The following is a 17696-nucleotide window of genomic DNA, read 5'->3' as shown; positions in this document are numbered from 1 at the left end:
TACACAAGCATCTTTAAAACAAAGCAATTGAATGGAATCCAAATCTTCAGTAAGGATTTTGCTTCAATGGTAAATCTGGCACCGAACAGTTTGTTACATCACTTTTGCCAAAATATAACAAAATTTGGGTCAGATTGAAAAAAAAATGGGTAAATCATAGATCACATAAACAGCACCAACCAGAACTTGAAACCTTAGCTTAGCATATTGCCCTTTCAAAAGCAACAACTTAATTTCACAAGCAGCTATACCAATGACAAGATTTTATTACACAACATGTTATATAAATATTTTAATTGCCTAATAAACAAATATTTCTATACCGTAACTATATTTTACTGGACCACAAGCAAATTACTTGGCAGTGGGAGAAATGGAACATCTCGAGTGATTAACTAGATGCAGAATTATCAAGTCTTATTGCCGGTAGTAAAACAACGCCCAACCATGTAATGGCGCAATGGAGTGAAACATTGGCTCTAAAATTCACAACCTATTTCCCTCGAGTCCCGATATTGATTTCAATACGCAGAATCAATAGCCCAAATTCCGTTTCAATTCCAATATCTTCTTCACCACATATTGCGCGGCTTGTCCACCATTGTCAACCAACGCACCAATATGTTCACCTGTCGCTTGCCTGTAGTTCTGCGTCCACTCTTTTACGAGGACACATTGCGCGTTGGAAGGATTTTCTTGACAGTAAAGGCGCACGCCAATTGCCGACAATATAACGGCGACAAAGCACATGATCAGCACACCCCAAAAAGTGAAAAACCAGGACTGGTTATTCACCACGTCCTTTGACTCCATAGACTTTACATCATCGTCTTCGCTAGAATCATCATCACGCTTTCTCTTCCGAGACTCTTTCTCCTGCTCCCATTTCCTTCTTCTTTCTTCCTTTTCCAATTGTTTTTTCCTTTTTCTCTCCTGTTCTTTCTCTCTCTCCAACTCTTCTTCTACCTTTCTGATCATCGCTTTCTTCTCCCTTTCCTTTTTCAATTCCTGCTGCCGTATCCTTTCCATATCAGACGATACATTTTTGTAATATGTAACCACCGCCACTGCACACTTCTTGCATTCTTTATCGTCAAGGCAACCTCCAACAACTTTAACGAGCACAGGATTCAACGGGTTGTCTTTCAGATCCAGCCATTTCAAAGACTTCAAACGTGAAAACGAAATCGGCAAATCCTCAACGTTATTTTTGTATAAATCCAAACGTTGAAGATTCTCCAGCTTGTAAATATCCTTCGGAATTTCATGAACTCGATTTTTGCTCAAATCCAGTTTCACTATGTAATTGAGAACAGAGCAAAATATTTCCGGCAGCATTGTGATTTGATTGCATGACAGATCGATTGAGTTTACTTTTTTAAAGGTTGCTATTTCTTTCACAGGCACCTTTGATATTTGCATCAAGCTCAAATCCATTTCTCGGCCATCGACCTTGTCTTTGATATCCTTTGCTGTAATAGCCGCCATGATGCACTTCTGGACTACTGAGGAAAAAAAATTATTAGAAGATCAGATGCCCACTCGGCTTTAGTAAGGTTGCTTGTTGTGTTTTATCTATAGGCTACTGTGATGGCAAAAATTAAAGTTAGATTTACCATAAACTTGCACAATTTTTGTAGAAAAGTAATTACTAGCTGGGCAAGTTTTTGCAACTTTTGCAACTTTTTTTTACTGCTTCCGGCAGCTTCCTAATTACTCGTAAGATATGTAGAATGCTGTTTGAAGGAATCTTATAGTGCAACTTTTGTCCATTTTTTTCATGCGCGTTTTTTCAACATTTTGCAACTTTCTCGATTTTTCATGAAAGTATTTTAGATTTTAGTGAAATACACGGCCAAATTCGACTGAAACATCGTAAATCAGCACCGAAGTAACGCTTTTACGTGTATTTCGGGAGCTGATCCGGAAAATTGACCTTTTTTTTGTCAACAGAGCAAAATGTGGTCAAAATGCAACTTCTGCAACTTTTGTTAAAATTAAAAAAATAAATGCAACTTTCCCAGGTTTTTAGTGCAACAAAAACTTGCCCTAGTAATTACCTGTAGATTTGAAACAACAAATAGCATGGTATTAGATAGATAATGTTGATGTCAGAGAAAATACCTGCTTAAATACAATTACAATTAGGCCTACAAGTTGAATTGATGGTAGGTAATTGGTTTGTTTCAGTATAGATCTACCAAGTAGCAGTAAGTAGGCTGCTACTATATAACCTCCGTAAGTTAGTTATGTATAGGTTTACGCACCGCAAGCACTGCTAAATAGGCCTACGGTACTATGATTGGTGGTCAAGGGAATACTGGACGAGGAGAAATTGCGGCTTTTTGAGGTATGAAAACTAGGGATTTGATATCTGTGTCTGACAAGAATGGAGACGGCATTATCTATCTGTACTATGATGTATACGACAGCATAATAGACCAGCGACGCAATATTGTCAGTGATTCCCAGGTTCAATATTGTTTCATAGTTATAACGGTACAATGGTATACGGTAGTATAATACAGGGGTGGGCAAACTTTTCAGCTCGTGGGCCGCATTCAACATCTGAATCCATTCACGGACCGCCCTATATTAAAATTGGATTATTAGCTGAAGCGCAATATTTTTACGTGATTCTATGGGGACCGAGGAATTATGGAGATATCCATGTCAATATTTAAAACTAATAAAATAATTATGTACACGCGTCAGAAGCATAGACAAGATTTTTATTTGAACTGGTCGCCATTTGGTAAAATTTGGGATGAAAGGCGGCTGTGTCAATTCTTCGAAGAGGATGTAAATTTAAATCTGAGAGGAACAATCTGATCCGTTCATCGTATTGCTGATTCTCCTTTTGCTTCTACAATATAGGGCTACCATATTTTGGAATCGGGAAGGAAGGACACTTTCGCCAAATCAGAAGTTAGTTGATCAATAGCCGATTTTGTAATCAGTCGATTTTGTAATTACTGCTGAAAAATTTGGTGGGTTGACTAAACAAGAAGGTCATCACTTTCGCCCGACATCCGAATTGACACAATTTCTACTTGAAATTAGTGGTGTTGACTAAAAGAAAAAGTGGTCGCTTCCGATCGAACCACGAATTTCCTATTTAGCGTCATTTATGCCCATTTTAACACGGATCTATTCATTGTGTTAGCTGTAAAAGCTCCAAAGCAGGACTAATTGGAAAAAAGGAGGGCATCAGGCGTCCTCGGAGGACATTTCCAAAAACCTGAAAAGGACGACAAATCCTCCTAAAGGACGACGTATGGTAACCCTACCGTATACGTAAAGATTGGAAACCCTACTACATGGTAGTTATTAAAAATATAAAATACTTCTACACATATAGAGGACATATCTATACATAACACACGTGCGAATAGGTGTCGCAAATACAGTAACAAAAGTAATAAAATTGCTGGAGTTACCAATTTTGGATCACACTCATGATCCGAAATACGTTATTTTTCCATTTTCAATTTCTGTGTTGTTTACCAACTGAAACCTTTGAAAATGCATGGGCCTTGAGATTAGGCTACTACGTCAGCAATAAAATAAACATCATAGTCAACCTATAACTTACATTGTCATAAGGAAATATTCTAAGAAAAGGTATTACCAAGTCCCAAGTCGCAACAACAATAGCATTTTAGGACGCTTTATAATTTCTTGAGGTTTCGCGGGCCGCACAGAACATTGTTTTGGGCCGCATGCGGCCCGCGGGCCGTAGTTAGCCCACCCCTGGTATAATGGGTTGAATTGTATACATTGGAAAAGCCCTCCAAATAGTGCGCAGTTGATCTCTTTGCTTGCGACGTCCGCGGTACCGGGTACGGGTACCCTGTGGCCTGTGCTATTCTATTCTCGGGGATATGGTCAGCCAGTCTGGTACGAAAGACCAAATGAAGAGAAAACTGTCAATGTAATCTTTTCTCGCTTATGTTACTTAGCCTCTGAATTCGCAATAGCACTATAAATTGCAGATCAAACAATTGATAAAATTGCGGAAACCCAATCCAAGTCAACGCCGAGACGCCACGCACTGACTTCACCGCGGTTGCGCATGACTGATTGCAAACACAAACACACTATGAATATTCCCTGTGCAGTGTGCATCATCATCATCGTCATAATTTTATTAAAGTTTTTATCATATCAATCCACCACAAAATTGCGATATGATGAAAAGATAGGAGGGTACCCAAACGACTTGGAGTAGTCTTTCAATCAGATACCCACATTGGCCTACAGCAGTGGTTCTCAACCTTTTTGACCTTGCTGCACCCTGTCAAAGGGAAAAATACTTCGCGGCACCCTAGCTAGCACTTAGAGTACCGTGAGCAGAGCACTGAGCAATGATGGACCGTGAGTGACGATTAGCGTAGTTATACGCGTTGCACCAATGCAACACAAATGTGCAACAAACAGGACCTAAAGTGGTTATTTAGGCCAGTGGTTCTCAACCTTTTTAACCTTGCGGGCCGGCAAAGCTTCCAAATAAATGTTGCGGACCGGTGATCCTCAAAAATCAATTTAACCCGAAGATACTGAACGATGCCGAACAATCGCAATCAAGTTAGAGGTCTTTATCGGGACTTTGCGAGCTTCGCCTTGAAGAAATTTCAATGTAATTAATGAAGTGTCAAATATACTGCGTTTGAATTGAATACATTTGTCGAAATTCAAGATATGCGACTACGGAATGCTGTTTGCAATAGCCTCAAATATACCGGTACCGTGAAGTGTCGCTTAATTGCACGTTCTGAAATTGACGACGTTTGTTCAGAAGTTTTTATAGCTTTCACGCATAAGTAAAGCAAAACGGCTTGTAGGCTACATTTAAACAGTTTCATAGAACACTTTCATGATTGTGATGTAACCTACGCCTAAAGCAGACCATTAACTAGAGCTGGGCGAATTCGAGTACCTGAGTCGTTCGATTCTGAATCACGTATTACGCTTCGAGTCGAGTCGAGTATTCGAGTATCAGTCATAATGACGCCACAACATAATGTACTATCTATATCAGAGTTCAAATATGTATCTTTTATGTCACCACAAAGAACATAATGCCTGTTCTGCGTTACATTATATATATTTTTTTTTTCGACCATGCCGATTTAATGGCACTTCTTGAAAATGTTGTTGGATGATCATGACTTCGGTAATGTGTTATTTACAGTTGTAGCTTTGTATTATGTCTCGTATGTTGCGACACGGATAATCACGGTTTCAAGGCTTCCTCAGTGGAAAATAGTATCAAAACTATAATTCTCGTTAGTAAATTAACTTTCACTTGCGAGGAGCGTATACCTTCAGTACTCGAAAAACATCGTCTTTTACTACTCGACTCGAATCATTAAAATTAATACTCGATTCACATTCGAGTACTCGAATCATTGTGCCCAGCCCTACCATTAACCCTCTGTTACGACGCCATACACAAAAATGCGTTCCAAATATCTAAATCAGGGCCGGCCAACCCGTGGCCCGCGGGCCACATGTGGCCCGCGAGAAGGTTTTGAGTGGCCCGCGAGGTAATTTCCGAAATTTCAAATATTATCAAAAATGGATTGCACAGATTGTGAACTTGCAAGGCCAACCAATAATTTGATTAATCTGGCCGCAGCATTTGAGATGTGATGACTAAAATATCAGTTCCGACGCATCGGCAGATTCATGAGCCAGTCACATTTTGGTAGATCTTCTTACACTACAATAAAGCAGAAAAATTTGCGATAGATTTATCGAAAGAAAAAATTTTCTACACGCTTCGCGCAACATGTTGTCACTTGATTTCTTGCTTATAATATTGTTGCTCCTTTGTGAAAATGAAAGAACGCCTAATCTATCAGATAGAGTTCAACTATATTCGCGATTACAAGACAAAGTGTCTTTCGTTCAACATATGCGACCTTGCGTTTGCGCTCGCAGAAAGACCGTCGACTATGAAACCTATAGGCACAAAATGATTGACGGATGTTGGTCGAAGCTTTCGGTATCGATATGTCCAGGCGCCCAATAGTCCAGTCCTTGCAAACTGAGCCCAGCGATATACAGCAGGCCCGCAAGATAGTCAAGTGACAATATTATTGACCAATGAACTTCAAAAAATTTTCGCGCTTCGCGCGGCTAGTGGCCCGCGCAATAGTTCGTCATTCAAATGTGGCCCTTTGGCTGAAAAGGTTGGCCACCCCTGATCTAAATCAATTTACAATTGGATATTTTATTTCTCTAATCAATGGACAAGCTTCGAGATTCTTGCATTTTGAAATTGAGAGATAAAATTCTAATATATATGGTGGACCAGCCGGAAGCGAGCGACCAGCGAGATAGTGTAATGGTTATGCGTCCGGCTTCTCGAGCGGTAGATCGTGGGTTCGATCCCCGGCCGGTTCATAACAAAGACTCGAAAATTGGTATCCGCAGCTATCCTGCTAGGCGCTCAGCAGTGACGGATAGTATGGAGAAGAAAAAAAAAACGGGGGCGCAGACTAGTTGACCTCATGGGGCCGTATCGCAACTCCGTCGTCAAAGCATCTCGATGGTGCAGGCGAAAAAGAATATCATATCTCTCTCTCTCTCTCTTGCCACGGACCGGCTATTTTCTGTACCACCATCATTGCCTTTTACTGAGGCGCCATTTTTCTTCAGATCCCCCATATCACCCCCTCATTCACCCTGAGAGTTTCCGCCCCCTTCAAAATCCAAATCGATGAAACAGTGTCTAATATGTTCATTACAAGTCGCAGTGTACCTTGCGGGCCCTGAGCGGATAAAAATAACAAAACCACCAAGCGACACCCCCGAGCAGTCCACTCGGCATGCTATTGTGACGCGGCACACCGGTTGAGAACCACTGTCCCTGAACTACAGCATATAAATAAGAGGCATGGATACTGGATTTAAGGGGGACTAGCAAGTCAAAAACCTAACTCTCTTAGATGGTTACCCCCATCACTATGAAATTTTCACAGTCGCTAGATGTCGCTATGCTATATACGAAAAAAAAAGTTTAGTTTTACCCTGCAGTTTGTGGATTTGAAGGAGAAAAAATGCACCGACACGGGGAATGCAAAATCTCAATATTTTGAAGTCCTTTTTTCAATCTAACGCCTTCTTTAGGAAGTACTAGGACAGTGCTGTGTTATGCTAAAATTTGAACCCCTCTAGGAGAAATCCCATTTATAAATTTCAAAATTTCAAATTTCAGGTCATTTTTTGAAGAGCTTCTTGGAGGTACAGAACTTCAATATACAATTAAATAGTATATTCATATTGAAATGAACCCGAATATTTTCGGCTGACACTCGTCAGGGGTAATCGTCAGCAACTAGTAGAGAATTGGAAAGAACATTGTATATCAACAATCGTATCACAAAATATGACGTCACCAGCATGAAATTTCGAATGAGAGAGCGTTCAATGTACTATTTTTAGGTGATACACGAACTCCTTTTGTTGACAGAGTTTTGGTTGGTGTATTTTGATAAAAGTTGATTCCAAGGCACACAAATGGAATTGTGAACGGCCTCGACCTACGATTCGAAATCGGTCGTCTCGATAGTTATTCGCACAAATCGGATTATCCAACAGATGTTTGCCGTCATTTTTTCAAAAATTTTGCTGTGAAGCTCTGTAATTCAGAGCAAGGTAGACCTAGGCCAAACGTCTCTTAGCATAACACAGGTCTGTATGTTGGCTTTTCAAAAAAAACTCAGTGAATACTATGCGACATATATGTCATACAAATTTTTGATTTACCGTGAAGCTGTTCAACAAAATTTTACAAAATTTTACAATGGAGGAAAACGTTAATAAACATTTCACCAGTAATAAAAGATACTGAACCGGGGCCGATGAAAATCGAAATTATGAAGTTTTTAGTTATGTTTTGGGTAAGATAAGGCCATGAGGTAAGAGTATAGGTACTATGTCGATATTTCAAGCCAAGAAAAAAATTGAAAATATTGATATTTTTTCAAATTTTGACTTGCTAGTGCCCTTGAGAAAGTAAAGACATATAAAGGAGCGACCGAAATGAATGCTGCATGAGTCGGTAGGTGGGGTCGATGCGTCAGATTGTGGTCTCGTAATCTTCAGAGCTGACAGTATATTGATTTTCTTGATTATACACACACACACACACACCCATACAAGAATACATAGGCGCCGACTTTTATTTTTTTACGAGGTGGCGAAGTCTTTTGACGTCATAATTGTTCCCTATCAATGACGTCACCGTCGCACTAAAACGCACTTTACTACATCCCGTGTGACGTTTTAATACCGACCCTGCACTCATTAATATCAAACCATGCAGCCGAGTTAATAAATGGAATCTTGAAACGGAACGATCATTCGTCCGACGAAATGCATCGAACAAAAATCAGAATTTACGTCACTCAGGATTGGGAGTTGGATCAATGTTATTAACGCGCCGTGTGAGTAACGAAATACACTACGCAGTACGCACTGACCTGGCGCGTTCGCCAAGTAACACATGCCAACTCTCGAATTTGAGGTATCAAGTGGCCAATAATGATGATTACAAACGCGAAATCGCGCAGCGGCGGAGCTAATCAGCAATTGTCTCTTGCGATTTCTGACTTCGCGTTGAGAAGCTCGCATCGCGGCAATTGTTTGCAGATTAAAACAGCGATTTTGGCGGCATTGGTGCATTTCCCGATTTACGTTCGCGAAGCATTTTTGGAGTACATTGGTGTATATACCGCAAATAGATCTAAGAACAATATATAACTTCCTATTCCAATTTAATGTAACGACTATGGGCGGCTAGAACAGGGGTGGCCAACCTTTTTGCTATTCACGACCGCATTTCCATTACTTGAGCAGCTTAATAGTTTTCGCAAATCAAAATGTCCGAACCTGATGGCTCAGATTTCGGGTAGGTTCAGACCTTTGTCGTCTTTTAGAACTCAAGCCATGATACACATCTTCTGATCGTTACGTTCAAGTATTAGCGGAAATCAATTACCCACGTTAAAGTCTGTTTGCAGTGATTCGGTGTTATTTAGTTTCGTGATGTCGCTCTTTAATCAAAATGACATAAACAATCACTAATCAGCGTAAACTCGACCGCATTGTCTCCAAACCAGCGATAGATAGTAGCCAAAGCATGCTAGGCCCGAAACGCGATATTTAGGCCAGTAATGATATTTTTCGCACCGGGCCTATTAGAGATGCTATCGTGAAAGCCAGCGATGATATCGTGCACACTGCACAGTTCACAGTGCACACCAGGCCGAAGCCGCCAGTGCAGATGCGATTGCGCGGAACCTGGCTTGTTCGAGACGCGATAAATCAGGCTAGCGACGATTGTCACGCGCACGGGAATGAATGACCTAATTTCGCGACCATTCAACGCGACCAACAACTTGCTTGTCGCAAATCGGCCTCGCGGAACACTGAGAACACAATTATTGAATTGCAACTGAATATTAGAGTTAGAATGGTCGCTTCAAAATGACGGGGTTTCGCCTCGCGGTTCAATCCGGGGGATTCGAACCCCGAAACCCCGAGGGTTATACGCGCCTGGCACACACGCGTAGGCTATCGAAATCGAAGACGTCTCTAACGAAGTCGCATCGACTCGCCTGATTACTGATTACTGGTCACAAAACACTTCCGCGTTTGATCATTTTTTACGAGGTGGCCGCCACCTCGTAACCTCGTAAGTCGCGCCTATGCAAGAATATATATATTCGCTTCGAAAACACTTTATTGTAATTTGTGCTACGTGTCATAAATCGTTTATATATTATGAGGTGTGGATCACGTGGTTTGTTTTGTTTTGACGACGCGACGATGACTTGATTGCGACTCAGTCCAAGTCATCCTCCTATCAGTTCCTTACATTGCGCATTGTTTTTCGACAATGAGGCTGCTGATTATAATTATGCCGCGGAGTCGTGGATGTATGGTAGGCATAATGTGAGAAATGTAATCATTTGTCATTTGCAAAGTCACAACTAATACATTTAATATTTGTTCTAGTTACATTGGGGGTATGGCAACACACCGGGTAACATCGCATGGGCACTCATGGGCAGTGGTCGGGAACATAGGCTCGCGAGCCAATACGGCTCTTTGGATATAAGATATGGCTCTTTGCGAAATATTTATTTTTGCACTGAATTGGTCAATATAGCAGAAACTTGTTAGTAAATTTTCATCACGGCCAGAATAATTATTCTCGTGGCATTATGAACATGTATTTGAAAGGTAAAGACAATGCCGTCTTTAGGTTTAGCGACTCGGATCCACTCTTTTCCAAATCTTCAAATTTAAGTTACTGTCGCGCAGGCGACGAATATCGCTCGCGAATTCGATGCAACCTACTCGAAATCTTGGATTGCACGATATGTTGAATTGTTGATTGATCAAAGAGAATAGCAGACATGGCGTCGCCCATATGACAACGCAGTTTTCAAATACACGTTATCTTCCTGATCTACGGCGCGAAATGAACTGCAAACAATTGCAAACTCGAATTACAAACAATGTCATAGCTATCCACGTTCTTGATTGGTAAGTAGCTCTGTAGTTCCGGCGATCAAGTATAGGCGTGTGGCGCTACCTCATGTATGTGTTACCGCCAAATACTTTGGGAATTGAGAATTCGATCAGTATTTAGATTTTCCGAATTAGTGTGACAGTTAGATTCGATTAATACATAAGTAATAAAAAATTCTGAGCTATTTACGATGGATTGTATTATCAATGGTGAGGCTTGGCCTGTCTGAGCCTCACCTCTCGTTTAGCGCTTTATTACCGAATAATAAATATGTAAATTGTGTGATTTTGGGAGAAAATTGTTCAAAATCGTGTCATTCGTGAACATCGATAGAAAATATCTTCAGTAATTGAAGGTTTCGCAATTTTCGTTCATTCATTCTGACGACAGGTGAGGCACTGCCTCACTTGCCCCCCCCCCCCCCCGACCCGACGTCACTGATGTATTACAGCTTGGAGTGTAGGCACATATACTTCTGCAGTGGCCATGTTTGGCTCCGCCGTCATCATGGGTTCTCGCATTTAAAAGAGCATCACGACGAACCTATGTTCTCGCAACTCATGTTGCGCATGCTTAAATAACGCAACCAGCATGATTAGTACGAGTTTATACACAGTAAATGTGGCGCACACGACGAATCCCGTGTAGTGTGTTCGAATTAGTGGTACCAAGACGTTACGGATTTTCATTTGTGACGTATCAGTTGATTGGCATGTATGGCTCTTAGGGTGTTAAAATGGAAAAAAATAGGGCCAATATGGCTCTTCGGAACAAAAAAAGGCCCCGACACCTGGTATAGGGTTATGACAGTTTGCCATATTGCTGCGTGACCAAATATTAAAAAAAGGGTTTGTCCCGCCTAAATCGTGACGTACTACAGTATTCTATAGATGTATGGTGCACTTACCAATATGTGTTTCCATTGTCGGAAACCATAGCGGGCAAAATCAGACAGCTAGTTGACTTTTGGCCATGCCACATCAAGCCACCAACTCTCATTGGTCATTCCGCATATAAGCAATAAACTTTTGGTGTTGGAAATGACACAAATAAAATGGCGAAGATCTGAGCGCTTTACGATTTCTCATTTTCAAGTTACAGATACATAGCCTAGCCATACGGTCCGGATACGTATGACGTGCGACCATGCGTGGAGTAGAACTATAGCCTGTATACGATTTAATCAAGCAGCGAAATTTGAAGTCTTCATACCAGAAATAAGTGGACTTGATATTTTCAAGTCCTGTTCCGGAATTGAGATTGACATTCAAAACCAAGTTCCAATTTGAATCATTCGTTATGCACCATGTTTCAATCCATATCTGGTAATGACATATTCTTTTTTGAAAAGTCGCATGAAATTTGTAAATTATTGGAAATTCATATCCAAGTCCGAATCAAAAACATTAGTCCAAGTTTTATCCTAACTCCGCTCAAAATCTTGAAATCCGCCTTCTGCGAAACCAAATTAAGATTCGTTCTCATATCTGCTCCTTGCCGACGTCACTACGATCCTGCAAAGTTAAAAGGGCAGGATTTATTCTCTCACAATGATGCATAGGCTATATCTAATAAGTAGGGCGATTTTTTTGACACGTCGAAAAATAGTCAAAATTAGGTCAAAATTGTAGCGTTAGGTCAAAAAATGTCAATATTTTTTTTGCAACCTGCATTTCGTTTGTATCGTAGATTTTGCACTGTCGTTGAACTTATTGTTTGGCATTTTACAGATTGTAGCCTACTCTATAGGCCTACCGTTGTATAGACGGCCGATTGTGAGCCAACAACTGCTACTGTTGAACGTTCTTCTCCATTCTTGGCAAGCTACTTAGTGAGGACAGACACTTTCTACCCGAGAATGTATAGTCAAGTATCTTTCGTTGTACTACAACAAATTTCAATTATTTCTACCATAATACGTGATGTAACTACTGGAATTCTTTACAGCGCCAGATTTCGTTAAAATTAAGTTTTTCATTTAAAAATTCCTCAATTTTTGAATCAAAAAAGTGAGTTTCCACTCCACGTGAGTCACCACTCCACGGCCGCAAAGTGTTTGGTACTAGGCTGATACGACTCCAAAGTGAGTGCGGAACAGTTCCTTCAAGTGTTGGTTTGTCAAAAATCAACGATGCTTTGAGTTTTTCCGTTGTGACTCACAAGACAAGAGTCTGCTCTGCTGAAAATTGAAATCATCCGTACACCGCCTTTCGTCAGGTTCGGGTATTTTGCTTCCGGGACTTCTAGAACACAACTGTATTTGTATAGCCAAAGCCTAGACTAGACAGGCATATTCCAAGTATTAGTTTACAATACGATAAACGTCGTATACATCATTGTACACGTACAGTAGACCAGGAGAAAGTGATCTGCGTTACTGCAATTAATTGTCAGCTTCATCGAGTTTTAGTGGTAGCCTACTATATTAGCTTCAATCATAGTTTTATTGATATTTTCATCATTTCAAATATCTACAAAACTGAGATACAATGAAAGGATAGGAAGGTGTCGAAACGACTTTTTGAGGTATTTGAGGTATTTGTATATACCGGGGCGAAAGCTTTTATTTTCACTAGGAATAGGATTCGGAACCTGAATCCACAACATAATTTTGAACACAAAATATCCATGTCACATTTGTAGATGTCGACAATGTGTTCTGCTCATGTCAATGTTGCAATTTCAATGTGACTGATGATATCAATGCGCAAGTGGTGACATTATGGGCCTAAATGCCAGACTGCCGATTTCTTGAATGCTATGCGGATGTATCTGCGACTATTCGCAGGTCACGTCAGACGCAATCTGTCGCTATCAACTCATTCAACGTCCATGAAGGATGTGTTGACTGGTCACAGCCCTCGGTATAGAGAAAATAGGCTAGGCCTTCATACAAACTGTAGTATTTTGGTGGCAATATCATATCATAGGTAACAAAAATATTTGTTAAAGAGATGGCATATTAAAGTAAATGGTTTGTATATTTTCGTTTCAGATTGTATCATACCAGTTTCACCTAATTATGTCATTTGACTCCGATTTCTCTCACATTTTGCGGTTTTCTCAGACATGGAGATGACAGTTGCTAGACGTTAAAGAAAAGTAGGTTTGTTGCTGGATTGACAACCCACAGTACGATACTTACATACGGCAAGACTGCTGCGGATGCGAGCATGGTTTGTTCCAGACTTCGGAAGGAGTTTCAGCTTGTTAATTTTACTTTCTATTCCACTCAAGAGGAAGTCGAAAGCTTTTATGTATCCCAGGTACGTTAATTATTATCTTATACTTATAAATTTTACCAATTATTTGTTTCGTTAATAGAAGCTTACTCTTTTTGCTTCGGGTGTATACCAAACATTGTTCTTTATTATCATTTTATGAACAATCTAACAGGCTATTGGAGTATAGGTAATGACCAGTCTTAAGATGTTTAGAATTATTTAAGATGCAATAGATCAGGAGTGGCCAACCCGTCAGTCCCGTTAAAACATTATGTGCTCATTGATGGTATCCTGATGCTATTTTACGTTCGCATACCATAATTAGATGAGGATGTTGATATCAAATGGTGTTGTCCAACTACGAACATGGTTCGTGTAACCCTAATGTTCTTTATAGGCAGTCGTTCGTTTATGTGTCCACCGCGGTTAATTTTGTATTTTCGGTATATTAGCGCAAAATATCATATACATGGCATTGTCAAACGAAACTTCTTCCGAGATTATCGGGAGAGAACGGACCAGTCAATTGACCAGAGAGTATATAGGAATACGCGGCATTTGGAAGCTATTGGTATAGCGAACGTAAGTGGATTACGGCATCTGAAGAATTGAAATACACGAATCAAAAATTCCACGTTAAGATCCGCACGAAGCCGCATGTCGCTCCCGAGCTGTGAGCTCCCCCTCTCCGGCCCTGCAATAGTCAATCAAATAAAACAGTCTATGATAACATATTTTGTCTACGTAGTGGAGTAAGAAACGAAACTGGTTTCTTGCCTACCGCGTGGTGATGGCTCTGAATTCTCTGTCGTGGACAATTGGGTATTATGTGTACTGCAAATCAATGTGCCCGAATGAATATGAGCACAGTTACCAATACATGACGCTATGGGCCGACTTCCTACGGACTTCCTACTTTGCACTGGGATTGATTCAACTGCTGCAAAAATTAAGAAGTAAACGAAACGAAGAAGGTAAATTACTTTGTATTTTAATGTCCAATATTGTGATTGTGTATGGGGTAACCTGAGAGGCATATGTTTTTTAACGAAATGCTGAAATGCTAAAATGCAAAATTGAGGAACGTATTCAGACATTATGTGAACAATGGAACTTCATAGTCAGTATTTATGCTTCAAAACGTAATCATAGTTCAATTTAGATCTTTCGATTCGTTGATGTTACCGAAGATCACGATGATCAATCTTTATGGAATTATAGGATGCGTAGGATATAGGCCGCGTATTTGACTTTATCGATTATATTTATAATATAGTATAATTGAATAGTATATACTTATACATATTGAAATGAACCCGAATATTTTCGGCTGACGCTCGTCAGGGGTACATCTAAAATAATACACTGAACGCTCTCGTATTCGACATTTCGTGCTATTGACGTCATATTCTGTGTTACGATTGCTGATATACACTGTTCTTTTGAATTCTCTACTAGTTGCTGACGATTACCCCTGACGAGTGTCAGCTGAAAATATTCGGGTTCATTTCAATATGAATATACTATTCAAATTGTATATTGAAGTTCTGTACCTCCAAGAAGCTGTTCAAATATAGTATAACCATCTGTTTTATAAAAATTTCATGAGCACGCAAACCAAAACTTATCAGGTATTTGCACCATCCTTACCGAATAACCTCTATGACTACCGCACAATTTTTCCAGCGAAGCTTACTAACCAAGAACCATCACACTAGCGTTCGAAATTGTGGTGATAGCTAGAAGCTATTGTCCAACAATTAGCTACATTAATCTTGAATTATTTTCGGAACAGTCAAGATTTACACATTTTTCTTCGTGTATAGGATCTGCGCTTAGATGGTTGAGGATCCTGGTATGGTGTTCACATTCAGTCGCTATGACAACCAACGCATGCGTCGCCGTGCTATATTGGCCTTTCGTGAAGCCTGCAAAGGAGCTTGGAGTTGCTACTAATGTATTTGATATATATTTACATTCTGTCAACTATGTTTTGTTATTGATTGATTTATTTGTTGTTGCATTTCCCGTCAGACTCCTGCACACCCCTTATAGCTCAATCGTAGCGATTTTTTATGGGATATTTACTTACGGTCTCTGGAGAGCCGGAGGAACGAACGCAGTGTATCCATTCCTCGATTGGGCTAACGCACCAGGGCGAGCTAGTGGGTTTATGATGATAACTGCATTGATCGGTACTCCGGTTATGCAAACGGTGACATTTGGCCTATTCCTACTTAGGAAATATTGCAATGAAAATTTTTGCCGTGCTTCAAATCAAATTAACGATTGCCCTGAAACTCACAACCTGAAGGATTATGATACTACATGATGATTGCTTCGTTATTCGATATCGCAATGATTTAACTGACTTTTAGTGGTGATTGGATATGAACAAGGGCCGTACGATGCTCACCTATTCGATCACTGCTGCAAATTGCTGTTACCGGCGTACCAGAATGTTGCTAATAAATATTATAAATAGTCGATACATGAAAGTGTGGGTTACGACGGGAAAGACAATTTGTGGCGTGAAGTTGTTAGAATACACTACACATACACAATATACACATACATATCAAAGTGTCTCATAGATTAATTCCGAAGAAGCGATCACCTCACCACACTAGATCTTTTTCGGATCTATAAGAACTGTGCCTGTGCAATGCGTATAGTATATGTTGAGATGCAATGTGAGACATTGCTATAGTAGCCACATATTTTCAGTGAGACTGTTAACACACGTCGGTAGAGTTAATCCTCTTATATGCGTGATGTCGATTTTAAACATTTGTAATACCTCTCAGTAGTTCTCGACTTGTGTTGGTACGTCTCAATCCATACGTGAGTGTGGAAAGGAATAAGGCGATGTCACATTCAGAAAATGCTTATCTCCTGACCGTGTCTGCGATACCAGCAGGGTATCCTTATCTCTCCGCGAGAATGCGTAGGTTGACATTGACCTGAGCCTGTACACAATCTCAATCTTAGAAGCATATATACAGTACTTATTCTGTAGTGTAGCATCTGCACCGTTTTGACCGTTGTCAATTGCGTACCAAAATCATTGTACGTTATATCATAGGGGAGGGCAAACTGCTGCTCAGCCTTTGATTGCGGCTCTTTAATGATTGCACAATTGCACATGCGTTGCGCCATTTTGCTAGACGTTTAACTTGATTACATGTTAACGATTCTCATCGAATATTAGCAACATGCGTATTGTTTTCGTGTTGTTTTTTCCTTATGGTTTGCGCAAGACTTGTCAAATTTAGGGGAAGGTGGCACTACAGGGTCAGAATTTGCAATTGAACTATCGAATTGAGTTTACTTGAACGTTTCACCCGCAACAATGGATGTCTGGTCATCAAACGATGATAAATAGTAGTGTTTTAACAAGGAAATTGATAATTAATTACTTTACGCCAGCGCAGGTCACAATCATTTCCGGGCTAGCAATTGTGAATACGGCTGATCCATTTGTATTGTGAAGGCTAGCAATAGCTGCAGAGTTTGGCCAAGAAAATGTCGTCGGGATTGCCGAGCTGGAATCTTGCATAAATTGTCATCAGTACTTGAAGGAACTGCTGCGCAGTCTCATTTCACCTTGCAGCTCAAGTGGAGACGCACCGTCTCACCACGCAATAGCCTGTATCTAATGATGTCGCCATAAATTTGTATTTTTGAATTTTTGTGTTGTGGCTCTTTCAAAGCTAAGATTATTGACATGCGGCTCGCGCATGCAGCAGGTCTGCCCACCCCTGTTATATCATATCTATTTAAATCGTTCTCACTTACTTTTTACATTCATTAATTTGTTCTTATGTTCATTTCTATTGTCGGTAAATGACAAGACAGGGAGAATTCCAAACAATATGGAGAAGTCGATCAGTTTGCGATCACGTTTATTTCACAAGTTATAT

General features: G+C 40.2%; 2 protein-coding genes and 1 long non-coding RNA gene across 3 annotated transcripts; 1 reads left to right on the top strand and 2 right to left on the bottom strand.

Annotated features, from left to right (window-relative positions):
- Positions 1–10: 10 nt before the first annotated feature.
- Positions 11–1601, bottom strand: LOC145441604 (leucine-rich repeat-containing protein 59-like). The gene has a single exon (XM_080319509.1). It carries the CDS (start codon positions 1486–1488, stop codon positions 535–537), a length of 954 nt encoding a protein of 317 aa, XP_080175635.1. The 5' UTR covers positions 1489–1601; the 3' UTR covers positions 11–534.
- Positions 1602–11831: 10230 nt separating this feature from the next.
- LOC145441600 (uncharacterized) lies at positions 11832–12856 on the bottom strand. Its single transcript, XR_013915867.1, has 2 exons — positions 12710–12856; positions 11832–12063 (listed from the first exon to the last, which is right to left on the bottom strand). It is a non-coding gene; the product is annotated as an uncharacterized LOC145441600 (long non-coding RNA).
- Positions 12857–12884: 28 nt separating this feature from the next.
- On the top strand, positions 12885–16998 carry LOC145441598 (protein rolling stone-like). Its single transcript, XM_080319502.1, has 3 exons — positions 12885–13815; positions 14522–14747; positions 15600–16998. Exons 1-3 carry the CDS (start codon positions 13723–13725, stop codon positions 16103–16105), a joined length of 825 nt encoding a protein of 274 aa, XP_080175628.1. The 5' UTR covers positions 12885–13722; the 3' UTR covers positions 16106–16998.
- The last annotated feature ends 698 nt before the right edge of the window (positions 16999–17696 follow it).

This window comes from Botryllus schlosseri, chromosome 6, assembly GCF_051294905.1.
Source record: "Botryllus schlosseri isolate E-star chromosome 6, Bs_hap1, whole genome shotgun sequence".
Taxonomy (NCBI): Eukaryota; Metazoa; Chordata; class Ascidiacea; order Stolidobranchia; family Styelidae; genus Botryllus; species Botryllus schlosseri.
The sequence above is the reverse complement of the archived record's forward strand: the minus strand, read 5'-3'. Positions and strand labels throughout refer to the sequence as shown.